At 41.6% G+C, this 14,285-nt stretch overlaps 1 protein-coding gene across 1 annotated transcript; it reads right to left on the reverse strand.

Annotated features, from left to right (window-relative positions):
- Window positions 1-9,461: 9,461 nt before the first annotated feature.
- On the reverse strand, window positions 9,462-11,310 carry LOC137390566 (uncharacterized). Its single transcript, XM_068076895.1, has 3 exons — window positions 10,497-11,310; window positions 10,181-10,269; window positions 9,462-10,004 (listed from the first exon to the last, which is right to left on the reverse strand). Exons 1-3 carry the CDS (start codon window positions 11,308-11,310, stop codon window positions 9,462-9,464), a joined length of 1,446 nt encoding a protein of 481 aa, XP_067932996.1.
- Between the last annotated feature and the right edge of the window lie 2,975 nt (window positions 11,311-14,285).

Below are 14,285 nucleotides of genomic sequence, written 5' to 3' on the forward strand. Positions count from 1 at the left end.
ATTAATTAAAGCAAATTAAATTGCACACATATTTGTAAAATAAATCTTCACAAAATACCAAAGTTCCATTGTCTTCACTCTCTGCAAGGCGCAACCCCGGCGGTACAATACTATGGATGCAACACTTGTTTTAGCCTGTCTTGACAAGCTGTTGTTTTTGCGTAGTTGTCTCCCCGTCGAGCGGCGACGGGGAGACAACTACGCAAAAACAACAGCTTGTCAAGACAGGCTACACTTGTTTGTACTTTGTAACACGGAATTATAATACCCTTAAAATGGTTAAGGTCATTCATCCGCATAACAAGTTGAGCGCCATCTTGAACTATGTCTCATGGTCATGCCATCTTCATCATAACCTAGCAACATTGTACAACATTTAATGTCAATGAGCTTCAGGATACTTTTATCCATCCCCAATCTTAATCAACCTAAATATCAAAGTCAAGATAAAGATCTACATATTCATTCAACCTATATATTAAAGTCAAGCTAGCTAAAGATCTACAGATGCCACAGATTCATAGGATATAAGTTTCTGTTGTAGATGGCTATTGGCATGGTTTCAACAATAGGCTGACAACTCTATATGTGCTCTATATAATTTGCATTTCTTATTAACAGATGTTTCCACTGGATTTAAGGGTATCATTGGCATCGCTCGCTTTACCAGCCCAATGAACTTTAGCTTTAAAACTTATTGACTATCTAATAAGAGATCACAATAGTTGTTTACATCACCAAGAGCAGAAAACTGGCCCAATCTGTTGCATACATTTGACTAAAATCTTGTAACCTACATTGCTTTGTTCGAAAAGTGGTTGGATTGGCCTTGAGCCTAGATTAGCTTTAGCTATTGCGTCAGCAAGTCCCAACACTAAATATATCTTGATTTGTGTTATATTTATATGTGTTATTCATTGAAATAGACCAAAAGCAAACTATAAATCTTTACTACAGCATGTTTGATCACAAAATATATTTGTGATTAAGAAAATAAATGATCTATGCATAGAAAATGAGCCAGATGCTCGGATGCTAATACAATGTCTAATAGCATTATACATAAAAGTATATAATATATTAAACAACTAAATGCTTTCGAACTGTACAAATTGTATGCATATATAAAGCAAACTATAAACCTTAATTACATTATACTTGACCATCAAATTTGTTTGTGATTCAGAAAATAAATGATCTATGCAGAAAAAAGTAATGAGCCAGATGCTCTGATGATCCTAATATAAAGTCTAATAGCATTATAGTATATATCAATTATATAATAAATTGAACTACTACATGCCTGCAAACTGTACAATTTGTATGCATATATAAAGGGAAGTCTTAAAAATAAATACTATCTTAAACCGGCTATAGACAATTTATGTCACAGAGACATAACAGTTCACTGTCCTCTAAATAATATGTTTTTTGTAGCATTATGTCTGATGTTTACTTTATGTAAATCTAGGTTTCTTAAGGTGGCAAAGTGGTGCTGTCTTAAATAAAAGTATGTTTCAACCACTAAAGCTAGTAGTGAGAAGTGATGATTATCAATTCCTACAGAAGTGTCAGCACAGTGTTGCTTTAATTCAAATATATCATAGCGTGCAATCTCTTCTTTTACATACTTCAGAATCTTGGGATATTTCAAGCATTGATTTGCTGATGTAGCCGCCTTCAGATACTTTTCAGTGCAAAGAAAAGTTGTTACAACACAATCAGAAGGAGAAATCAAGCCAGCGTTGTTCTTAACTCTTAACAGAACATGAATATCATCATATTTGCTAACTTCCTTAGACTGAATTAGGGAGAGTCTACATGGCTCACAACGCAACATTTTAAGCTGTTTTTTGACAAGCCAACCAGATAAATATACAGCAATGTTACCAAGAACAGGATGTGATGTAATGTTTAGCATTTCTTCGGGAAGCATAGTTTGTCTGTCAATAACATCTTCAACATAATATTCACTACCAACAGTTGGTGGCACATAGGTAGTAAAACCTGGTAACAATGCAGTGTCATCCATAGATTTGACATTACTAGTAGCTCCTGGTGTAACACTACATCTTGTAACCAAGCGCCTAAAGATATGCTGGAACTGCTCTACTTATGGGTTGTTGTTCCAGCCTCCTGAAATAATAACAGTTATCCTTTGTTGCAATTGGAAATAAAATAGAAATGGTGTTAAAATATGGACTGAATAATAATGATTTTTAAAAGACAATTGTTAGGCAGTTAAGGTATCAGCCAAAATGTCGCCATTACAATCGAACATACCAAAAAATAGATTCATAGTCGAGCAATATCATAATGCCCAGCAATATATGAATTGATTATATTTAGGTTTTGACACTCATTATCTTGAAGCTTGGTGATAATATTCTTTGTATCATCCTTGATTTGGCCCATTGGATCTATTTTGCTTGAAAGCAGCGTGTGGTTTGAAAAGCTATATCCAGCAGGTAAAATCACACACTACAAAGCGTAATACGCGCGTTTTCAGCTATACTTGAATGAGATGAATTAACAAGCACTGTACTACATACCACACCTTCGCACAGCATTAAAGAACAGCTCTAGATGGTCTTGTGAGAACTTATACATCAGCAGGTAATCTAAATGACCAGACTTCAGTAGCTTCTCAACTAAACCGAGCACTACATCAACAGCACCCCCCAATCCAGTAATGCAAACATGCCTACAAACAAACCACCAGAATATGTCAATGCATAGACATTGTTTATTTTTTACTGTACATGAGGGATGCTCAAATAGCGGCCTGTGGTGCCGCACTATCAAATTCAAGATGGCCCACCTTACAAGATCTCCAAAAATTACCTTTTGCACATATTTAGAATTCAACCCGTTTTAGGCTGGTTTGTAAAACTTTATGTAGAGTATTTATCTATGCAAATGGCGCATATAATCTGTATTCTATATTCACTAAAGACAACTAAACATAATTTGTTATTGACACATGAATGTAATTGTAAAGTAATATAATATATATAATTATTGAAATACAATAATATTCTTAAGCTCATATACAACTTCAGTTCATATCATCATACATCTTGTTGCCTACCAAATGTCTCAAATATTAAATATTGGCCCTCAATTAAAGACATTTGGGCCCCCTGCTGTATATCAATATAAGTTAATGCAGGCTTATAACAATTATGCACTAATATTGCACCACACTACATTATGCAGCTGCTAGTCTAGAAAACTAAAAAGCAGAACAATCCAAACACAAAGATCATAAACTAGAAAACGGAACAATAAATGAAGAATATTTAACCATAGAAACAAACTGAAATGTTGTGAAAAAATAACAGACTATAGGCCTATCAGGTCACCAAACAATAGATCATTACCAGAATATTACGCATGCAATTCTGATTCAATCCAAAATGTGAATTAGTATTTCAGTCTATTTTGACTCTAACGGAGAGATAAGAAGCGAACAGTAAGACAAGCAACAATTTTAAAAAAAATGTAGTACCACCTAGTGTTGTATAAAGGTGTATCATTCATTGTTTTCAAACTCATAAGATATGTCTTTGTGTCTAGTAAAAACGGAGTTAGACACTCCATACTAGACAACCATATAGGCCGTTTATAGCCACGACCTGCAGCTGACCGACTATTGAGTATATCAGAATCTATCAACTCTCTGCAGAAACACAACAAGAAACCCCATTTACTAACATTGGCTGAATTTTAATATAAATCTATAACTTATTTAAGTTAACCTACATTATTCCAACTGTGACCACACTGCCATGCATGACATCAAAATTTCTAATAACAAGTCTTTGCAGTATCAAATTTCAGTTACACATGGAAAAATAGACTCACACGCACTAACCTGAATGAACTCACCTGTGGCATCACTGTCTTAAAACTGTGGCAAATTTAACTTTTTCAGGGTAATTAGAGAATCACTCACTGATGCAGATAACACTTGGGTAGCAAGAGCAACCTATAAAAGTTATAAACATACAGATGAGCACACTCGCTAAGCTAAATTGGCTAACCAGCTGCTAGCAAGCTACTAACCAGCTACTACTAGCAAGGTACTACTAACCAACTGCTAGCAAGGTATCACTAACCAACTGCTAGCAAGCTACTGCTAACCAGCTGCTAGGAAGCTTTTAACTAGCTGCTAGCAAGCTTCTAACCAGCTGCTAGCAAGCTTCTTCTAAACAGCTACTGCTGTATTAGTGCCACTAATGCAGGAATAAAACGCTAAACTCACTTAGGAAATGATATATCTTTAATCCTCTGTGTTTCAGGGTCGTCGTAGTGGTAGCAATTAATGGCAAAACATCGATTTCCAGCAGATAAATGAGTTTTTTTCTTGGGATAACTATGATCCACCATTTCACTAATTACAGCGGAAAACCCATGTAGCATTGTTCAAGATTGGGCTCAAATTGTCGCACGGAAGTTCATTGGTTTAAATAGGCCAATGCCATTCCAGGGGTAGTATAATTCTGTGCTTTGTCATGTCCGTCAAATGCTTAGAGAACCTCACATTGTTAGAAACCAATCAACAATGTACATGTATCCCAAAAGTACTCTTACAGCGTTTACAGGTAAACGTTTCTGTTGATTAGCATTGATAAATGCTAACATTTTTATAAGGAGAAAGAAGAGGAAAACTCTCACTTTAACTTGGTGATTTATCAATTCATTGTAAGCCTACTATGTTGTAGCCATCAATGCGCTGTAACCGACTGTATTCGGTGATATTACCAGCCAAGCCCAATAGAAGGGAGCTGAAATCAACTTGTAAGACTCTGCTAATGCTAAGGATTTTACTAAACCCATCACTACTGGATAGCCTACTTGCTGAATCCAACAAGAGGGTGCTGGAGCCAACTCATTATACTCTGCCGAAGTCAAGAAATGCACTAAAATACAAATGCTACGTAAAATACTTATTGGAAACAACAAAATTGAGCTGAAACCAACTGTTATACATTGCTGAAGTGAACAGAGGGAGCTGTCGCCTACGCTTCTTATGCTGCAACTTGCAATATCCAACAGGAGGGAACTCGTTAGGATAATGTGAAGTAAATTCTGCTCGACAAGAATAGACAACTCCCAACTCAAGAGCGAGTTCACGCAAACTCGATGAGTTGATGAACAGACTCGTGGGCGAGCTGATAAACAGACTCGGGGGCAACCCGATAAACAGACTCATGGGTGAGCCGATAAACAGACTCGATGGTGAGCCGATAAACAGGCTCGTGGGTGAACCGATAAACAGACTCGAGAGTGAGCCGATAAACAGACTCGATGGTGAGCCGATAAACAGACTCGATGGTGAGCCGATAAACAGACTCAAGAGTGAGCTGATAAGCAGACTCGATGGTGTCTTTTCTCAACTATTACACCCTAGCAAGCCAAGCGCAATAATTCTTGACGTTCGGTCAATAGCACTTATAGTGAAAGCAGCTATGATACGCTGGCTAATATCACAATGCTAAAGTCAGAAACGGTGACAAGAATTTTATACCCTATTTGCTTTTGAAAATCCAGCAGAGCTTATTGCAAAGAACGCAGTACATGTATCTTTATTGGTGTTATATCTCTCAGTACCAAGCAGTAACACACCAGCAATGATAAAACTGACAGGTTATATAGCAATCCCAAGAAAAACTCTACAATTGATTGGCTGCACAGTAATTAGGTCAACCAATTCCACAATAACATATTTCGAATACAAAAACGATAACATTTGTCACTAACTAATCACGCAATACGAGTATTAATAATTTTTAGTGTTTGTATAGTAACATACAAATCTTAGAACAATATGGTAATAAATGGTTAACATAAAAAAATTGCTAGTATAACCCATACATATACACTACATTGGACAAGTGTTAAGCGTGCGCCTTATAAATGACTATTCAAATTTGTCTGAATTGCGACGAACGTAGTATAGATCCATTGAGTCAGCAATTTGAAGCTGCTGGATTATAGGCTTAGAAAAGACATCATCAACTCTCTTACGCTTGCTGACTGTCTATAAATACGGGTACACACTGATTTACAGTTCATTCGCTTTTACAAGCATGAAGACTCGTGTACGTTTTGCGATTTTTCTTGCAACAAGGAGCGTGACCTACAGAGGCACGCTCGTGTACACAGACACCGCTGCTCCTCCTGTGATGAGGTGTTCACCACTCAGCCTCTCTTGCATGCGCACGTCTCTGCTGAGCACCGAAGAACACAGTCTACCCAGACTGAACCCCAGAGACCGAGGGCGTGTTCACCCCGTCGCCAACATCATCACCGAGGGCAACGCTAAACAAGGCCACGGCAGGACCGACGGCCGTACTGGAGGCCAGCCCGTGATACTTGCCCTACTCCACGGCATGAAGTGGAGTCCAAGATCGTTCGCCCATCGGTAGACTCCAACGGGGATGATAGTGACCCTCTCGGGCTACTGGACTCATCAATGAAAATTGATTTCTGAGTGCCATTAGTCCCACCAACCACCTCGGCCCTTTTCAGGGCCACCATTTCCATTTTAAGGGTTTTGTTCTGCGTCGACAATGGCGGAAACTCAGTGTCGTACTTATCATCCACTTTTTTTATTACACTGTTCCCTCCTAAGACAGAATTCTGTCTCAGAATTTGCCTATCTGGTGGCAAAACACGCTTCATTCTATTTAGCCAATAATCAGAGAGATGTGCAGGCTGTTTGACATTCCGGCCAGAACGACGTGCGGCCAAAGTTGCCCTCTCTTCTACCGTTACTGGAGGGTTATTCTCCTCTGGGAGAGGATCCTGGTTGTCTTGCACTGATCCAGACACTGGCTCATTCAAGTCTCCTCGATAAAGCTTAATCCTGCCCTCGTGCTGTACTGTCAATTTGCCTCTTCGCTTCATCTGGTAGGTCTGCAATGGGAGTACCTTAGTTATGGAATATGGCCCGACATATTTAGACTGTAACTTAGCTCCTCGACCCTTTTCTTTAAAGTATGACTTGAGCCAGACTCTATCGCCAATCACAAACTTAGACTTTTCCTCACTGTCATCAGTTCTAGGGGCACAGAATTGTTGCTGTTGTAGTCTTCCATGCACTGTTTGTAGATCATTCTGCAGACGAACTGCGTACTCATTTTCAGAGCAGTCTACACCAGTCGGATAGTTGAGAAGTAGATCATGGGGCAGGCATGTCTCTCTACCAAGCATGAGGTAGTTTGGAGTCTCACCAGTACTCAAATGGGGGGTGGCGCGCACTGCACGCATAATCTGGGGAACCAGTTGATCCCATTCCAAGTGTTCTGATTCGGCGAGCATAGCTCTCAGAGAGTTTCTCATTGTTCGGTTAACCCTTTCGACCACAGAGTTTCCTTGAGAGTGGTATGGAGCGGACTGCATCTTGTCACAATTCCACAGCTTACAACATTCAGCAAGCAACTCCGATTGAAATTGTGACCCCTGGTCTGTGTGGATGATTTCTGGTATGCCAAAATAGCTAAACGTCCGCTCATCTAACACACGAGCCGCTGTGCTGGTCTGTTCATCGAGAATGGGGATGGCATCATACCATCTCGTAAAGTGATCTGCCAGCACCAAAATTTCTGTATTCCCTCGTGTAGTCTCCGATAGTGGACCACACAGGTCTACCGCGATAATCTGCCAGGGTCTTCCTGCCCAGAGTTTAGTCCTGGTATTGTGGCTCTTATGAGAGGCAGGCTTGGACTTCTGACATGGTAGGCAGGCTTGGATCCACTGCCTCACTTGACTTGTCATGCCTGGCCAATACCCCCTTTGACGCACTACCGCCAATGTTTTGTTGAAACCTAAACGAGCTTCTGCATGAGTGGCCTGTATAACTTCAACCCTCATGCTCATAGGGCAGACTGTCCTCCACGTCTGCGAGCTCCTCTGAGGCAGATTTACCTTTAGCACACCCTCTTCAGTTAACCTCAAATGCTCCCAAAGTCTGAGCAGCTTTTGTGCATGCCAACCAAACTCTCTGCTGGAAATGGTAGCCTGTTCCCTCACAGCCTGATAAACCTCTTTGATCTGCTCATCTATCTTCTGCGCCTGAGCAATATCAATGACATTAATCCTCTCCTGAGTAGCACACGAAGCTGTGGAACAATCCAAAGGTTGGCTGTCAACCTGTAGTTGTTGCATCATCGGTTTCTGATCGGGGAACATTCTTTGGCACTGCTGGCAATCATGGCAGTCCTGCCGGCTGAGTCCATCGGCATTGAAGTGTTTCAAACCTTTGCGGTGCAGCAGTTGGAAGTTATACTCCGTCAATATCTCCAGCCACCGTGCTAACTGACCTGCAGGATTGGGCATACGAAAAAGCCAGGGTAGTGAGGCATGGTCGCTACAAATAGTGAATTCCCTTTCAAAAATAAGAGGACGGAAATGCTTCACAGCGTTAATGATGGCCAGGAGCTCCTGACGAGTGACACAGTAGTTCCTTTGCTCTTTAGTATACATCTTAGAAAAGTAGGCAATGACTCGCTCGTGGCCATCTTAGATTTGTGACAGTACTGCTCCGGTGCCAACCCTACTGGCACCTGTGTCCAAGAAGAAAGGCAGTGAATGGTTCGGGTAGGTGAGGTTGGGTGCGGAGGTGAGTCTCCCCTTAAGCTCTTGGAACGCCAGCTTACATTTCTCTGTCTATTCAAACCTTGCATGCTTTAAACTGAGCTGGCTCAATGGTCGGCTGATGTCAGAGTAATTGTGGATAAACCTCCGATAGTATCCGCAAGTGCCCAAAAAGGCCCTCATGTCCTTTTTGTGATGAGGTACTAGCCATTCCTTTACAGCAGTAACCTTGCTCTCTTCAGTCTCCACCCCGCTAGCACTTACTACATGCCCTAGGTAGTGGACTCTATCAGCAAACAATCTGTACTTTGCTGGCTTTAGCTTCAGCCCAGCTTCTTGTAGCCTTACAAACACCTCTTTTAGACGCTCCAAATGGCTATCTAAATCCTTGGAGAACACAATAATGTCATCAAGGTAGATTAATATTGTCTTCCAATGCAATCCTCTTAACACAGTCTCCATCAGTCTTTCAAAGGTAGACGGAGCTGAGGTCAAACCAAACGGGAGGACTTGCCACTCCCATAATCCTGATCGTGTGGCGAAGGCAGCTTTTTCCTTTGCATCATCTTTCATTTCGACTTGCCAGTAGCCACTAGTGAGGTCCATGGTGCTGAAAAGACGGCTGCCCCCAAAGCATCAAGGGTGTCATCTATTCGGGGTAGCGGGTAGGCATCCTTGTGAGTGACTTCATTAAGCTTACGGTAGTCAACGCAAAATCACCAGCTACCATCCTTTTTTTGCACTAACACAACTGGGGAGCTCCAGGCACCATGTCCTTCCCGGATCAAGCCCTGCCCTTGCAATTCCTTGACTTGCTTTTCTATCTCAGCTTCCTGAGCCGTCCCATGTCGATAAGGTCACTGTTTTAAGGGTTTTGCTTCTGGCACTAGCAGAATACCATGTTTAATCATATTAGTCTTGCCTAAGTCATATTGGAAGCTACTGAACGCACTCTGATGCTCTGTTATCAGCGCCTGAACTTTCTGCTTCTCCTCGGGGCTAAACCTTTGACAACTCTTTTTTACTAGCGTCGTGAGGTGTTCAGACAGCTGGCCACGGCTAGCTGATTCCGTAGGAGCTGGTCTAGTTAGATTAGCAGCCATACACGTAGCCACTATTTTCCCCGCTGGAATTCGTATTTCCCGATCTGTGTAGTTCATCAGTCTCAGGTGAACTTGTTGCTCATTAGGATTTTGAACAGTGGTGGCGACAAGCACCCCTGGCACCTTATTGGTTGATTCAATGCAAGCAGTCCCTTGAACCCACTTAGTGCTAAGCTGTGCCATGCTAAACTTCTCTGTGCGGGGAGGCAACACTGTGTCCTGGCGGACCTGAACATTCACTTTCAATAGGTTTCCCTGGCTGTCACAGCACCTGACCGCTGAATCTCTGATCTTCAACTGAGCATTTCAAAAATCTAAAAGGCACTGATGGTTCTCGAAGATGTCCAATCCAAGCAGAATAGCATTTTCGACACCCGCTATGACAAATTGGTGACTTATCTTCTGAGTTCCCAACTGAAACTGTACATAGCTTAAGCCCTGCAGTTGAATCTCGGTACCATCTGCCAAAATACCTTGCCCGAGTACTGGCTGGAGTTTGGTGCAGCTCTGAGCCAAAAGTTTCTGGAACTCTTTAAGTGGAAAGGCGGACTAGGTGCACCCGCTGTCCAACAGCATAATGTTCTTTCCCTGATCTATAGTGACAGGCACATAATAAGCAGTTGTCATATGGCCTCCATGTAATTGGCATTTGCCCAGGTTTAAAGGTATCTGTACAGAGGGCCCCGGACCTATGACCCCTGGACCTTGGAGTTTCCCTCCGTTGAAGCCTTGTTGGAACATTTAGTAGGACAATTTCGAGCAATATGACCAATCTTCTGGCAAGTGTACCACTTCCTATTATCAGGCTCTGAACGGTTATTAGGGGGCCACGTCGCTGCTTTTGTAGCAACATTTCCAGCATCTGCTTTTGCCCTTCAGCAATTTGCTTCTGTCCTTCTGCAAATCGCTGCACTAGGGTTTGCATGCTGGCCTGTGTGCCCTGCATCATGGCCATCATTTTGTCAGAAAGTTTTGACGATGACTCAGTCGCATCCAGTTGATTCATCTTTCGCTCAACGCTTGGATTAGCTTCATGAATCCTATGGACAGCCTCTTCCAAACTATGACGTGGTTGTGCTTTAAACAACCAAGCTGCTTGAGAGTTTGGAGGTAGCATAGCAATTAACTCCCTCATGGCATGTCGGTCCACCGACTCACGTTCCATTTTAGGGAATGCCTTACTTACGAGTTTACAAAGTTTGTCTGAGAAAGAGAATTCATTATCCCCCGGCCTCAGCCGCAGCATTTTAAGCACAGTCATTGCGTTTTCCATGCTAATAGAGTGGTTGGCCACTAGTTTTTCCCTCAACTCTAGGTAGTTACTACCATGTAAATTTATACCGGCTGAGCCCATCACTGACAGTCGGAGACGGATAGCCATTTCCCCAACAGACCAGCCATTATGCATGGCTATGTTTTCAAATAGCTCCAGAAAATCTTCCACATCAGTAGAGCCATCAAAAACAGGTAGAGCAATTGCAAGTGCGTGCCTGGTACGCACTAATTCAGTCATGCCTCTGACTTCATTCATCATAGGCCTCATGTCGTCATTTTGAGAGCGCATGGTTGGGCGTGGCATGGCTACATCCTCCTGAGCAGCCATCCCAGTCTGCTAGGTTCAGTCAACCAACTAAGCAAGTTTTCACCAAGAATTACCAAACTAACCCTACCACTCTGTGCGCTGTTAAAGAAAAACACCCTTTGGTTGTGGGATATTACACAGAAACAAGCCCGTGTAAACCTGAAACAAGAACTCTGTAAAACACTATGCCTAGCTTGGTGCAACTACCAATCATAATCATGTGTGACGCATCAAATGCCGGACTTGGAGCAACACTATTTCAAATTCAAAAAGATGGCAATAGACATTTAATAGCATCCAAATCTAGGTCTCTAACTGATACAGAGCAACGCTGGTTGCCTATATAGAAAGAAGCTCTTGGTATGGCCTGGGCTTGTAGCAAATTCGAAATGTACATTTTGTACCATCATGACGTTACAATCAAAACAGACCATAAACCCCTATTCCTGATATTCAACTCCAAAGCCGTCAATGATCTAACCATCCGTATACAACAACAACGCCTATGTACTATGAAATACACATTCACCACTGTCCACATCCACATGGGAAAGCGAATTACGTAGCAGACTTATTGTTTTGACAACCGGTAAGAGTACCAACCGATGAAGATGTTAAGTTGTCACAAGCAATCGAAGTTAGCGCGATAACTGACATTACTCAACTATCTATTTCAGAAAATCGCCTACAACAACTAAAAATCCAACAATCGAACGACACCATCTGTTGTCAGGTCATCGATTTTCTCAGGAATGGATGCTCGACGTATTTTTCAGATACTGACATCGCCCTTAAACCATGCTGGAATGCTCAAAGTGACCTATATCCCGTTGATGGTTTAGTATTGAAAGATAACCAACTCGTAATACCCATCTCTAAAAGCATGGACATGATGAATTGACTCCACAGTGCTCACCTCGGTATTGAAAAATGCCGAGAAAGACCCCGACAATCAGTTTGATGGTCAGGACTGTCTATAGAAATACTCAAACGAAAGGATCAAATTATGTAACATTTGCCAGAAACACCTACCCAAAACAACGGAGCCACTATCACCAACTGCCTATCCCGATCGACCCTGGCAGCGAGTAGCGTCCGATCTCTTCTTCTGGAAAAGCCATGAATATTTACTTCTTACTTATTAGTATTTTAGATTCGTAGAGATTGCCAAACTTGACTCAACAGATTCGCGAACGACTATAACTCATTTGAAGTCCATCTTCGCCCGCCGCGGAATACCCAAAATTCTTGTATTTGACAATGGTCCACAATACAGTAGCCAGACATTCAACAAATTTGCCCAACTATATGACTTCACACACATAAAAAGCTCGCCACATCATTCTCAAACGAACGGCCAGACTGACAGAGCCGTTCAGACTGTTAGAACATTCTGAAGAAAGCTGAAGATTCCTGTCTAGGTCTATTGGCATACCGTAACACCCCAATCAGAAATGGGAAATCCCTTGCAGAACTGCTCATGAGTAGATGATTAAGAACAGACTTACCTGTCCACTCCTCGACACTACAACCGAAGCTCGCTGATCATGCTGACATAGCTTTCCCCGAACTTATTTATAAGGAAAACATGAAGCGAAATCATGACGACCGTCGCAACGCCAGAATGAAACTCAGTCTACACGTCGACGACTCAGTCTACATACCAGACCTTGATGGAACTATTACCCAACCATTACCTGGACACTCATATAACATTAAATCTGGAGACGAAATGTTATGTCACAATAACCTTGACCTCATCCCGGTTACCTTATCAACACTCCACAAATCGAACGCCCCAGGCACTTCTGATCTCGAGCCGGTAGAACCCATCCATCGTAGTAACTGCAACCACTGGCCAGCTCAGAGACTCGATTTGTAACGTGAGTTAGGAAAGTTTTGTGACAATCATAAATAGCCTGTTATTCATTCATGTTAAAATATTTGTTTACCCGAATGTAAAGGGAGGCGTAGCATTATCCTAATGTCATAATGATGGAATAGTGTAGTTTACTATTTACTCATTGGTGTGTACAGTGGTTCATGTCACGACTAGTTCTCTTCTGTGTTTGTAACATGGCTTAATAAACATTGCAGTTCAATTCATCTACTCGTTTAAATTCGTGTACATCCTGTAAAGAATACCTCACTATAATAATCCTACAAATACTGCTTACGGCAAGTTAAAAATACACACCGTATTTGTATTACATGCATACTGTACAGTAGTAAAAGCATGCAACGCAATTATGCTGTTTGGTTTGTGACACACTGCACTTCTAATGCAACTACATAAATGTCTAGGCAAAGATTTATGGCCACTGCAATGCATTTTACATCTGGGCATCAGTGAGTACTTATCAATGCGCAGTTATAATTTGTTCTATTGAGCATTGTAAACAAATTGTAGCAGACCTATATGCATACATGTTCTTCTTTAAGGGTAGATAAAACTGTCTTCCGCTATGGTCATGTACATGTATGCCCAACCTACATGCATGTCAGAGATATTATGTACATAAAACCATTAAATTACCCACATATGATTCATTCATAGCAAGGAGTGGTTAATTTAGCCAATAGAACCAAACTTGCGTAAACATTATAAAACGAAGCTCTATTATCTAGAATACAGCTCTCAACCATGTGACATAAGGAAGGATGCTATATTCAGCTGAGAGGACACGCTTCCCAGGGCTGATACTCCCCCAAAAGGCCCATTAGGCTCGGCCCAAAATCACAACTAAGGAGATTTTTAGACCATGGGGCACTGTCAGTGAATTGCTACTTTAAAGGAGTTTCCACAGCTAGTGAAAGAGCCGTGAAAATTATTTTTATAGATTCTGAATCATATTGGATGTTTAGCGGGGCGTGCAACCTGGGCGCCCTCTAGGAAACTTCCAGCGTTTAAGGGGTTGTATTTCAAATTGACCAACCAGGTGATTGGGGATACAATATCCAAGTCTGGGTCTAACCAAGTGGGTGTTTCTTTCAGA

This window comes from Watersipora subatra, chromosome 3 (assembly GCF_963576615.1).
Source record: "Watersipora subatra chromosome 3, tzWatSuba1.1, whole genome shotgun sequence".
NCBI lineage: Eukaryota > Metazoa > Bryozoa > Gymnolaemata > Cheilostomatida > Watersiporidae > Watersipora > Watersipora subatra.

Bases quoted from the DNA above. Each gene is read 5' to 3' on its own strand.
- LOC137390566 (XM_068076895.1), bottom strand. From the start codon at position 11,310: ATGGCTGCTCAGGAGGATGTAGCCATGCCACGCCCAACCATGCGCTCT. The intron at 10,270-10,496 runs GTACACTTGCCA...GCTGTTGGACAG, and splicing joins GAGCCTGATAATAGGAAGTG to CGGGTGCACCTAGTCCGCCT. The intron at 10,005-10,180 runs GTATTTTGGCAG...TGAAATGCTCAG, and splicing joins CCAGCCAGTACTCGGGCAAG to TTGAAGATCAGAGATTCAGC.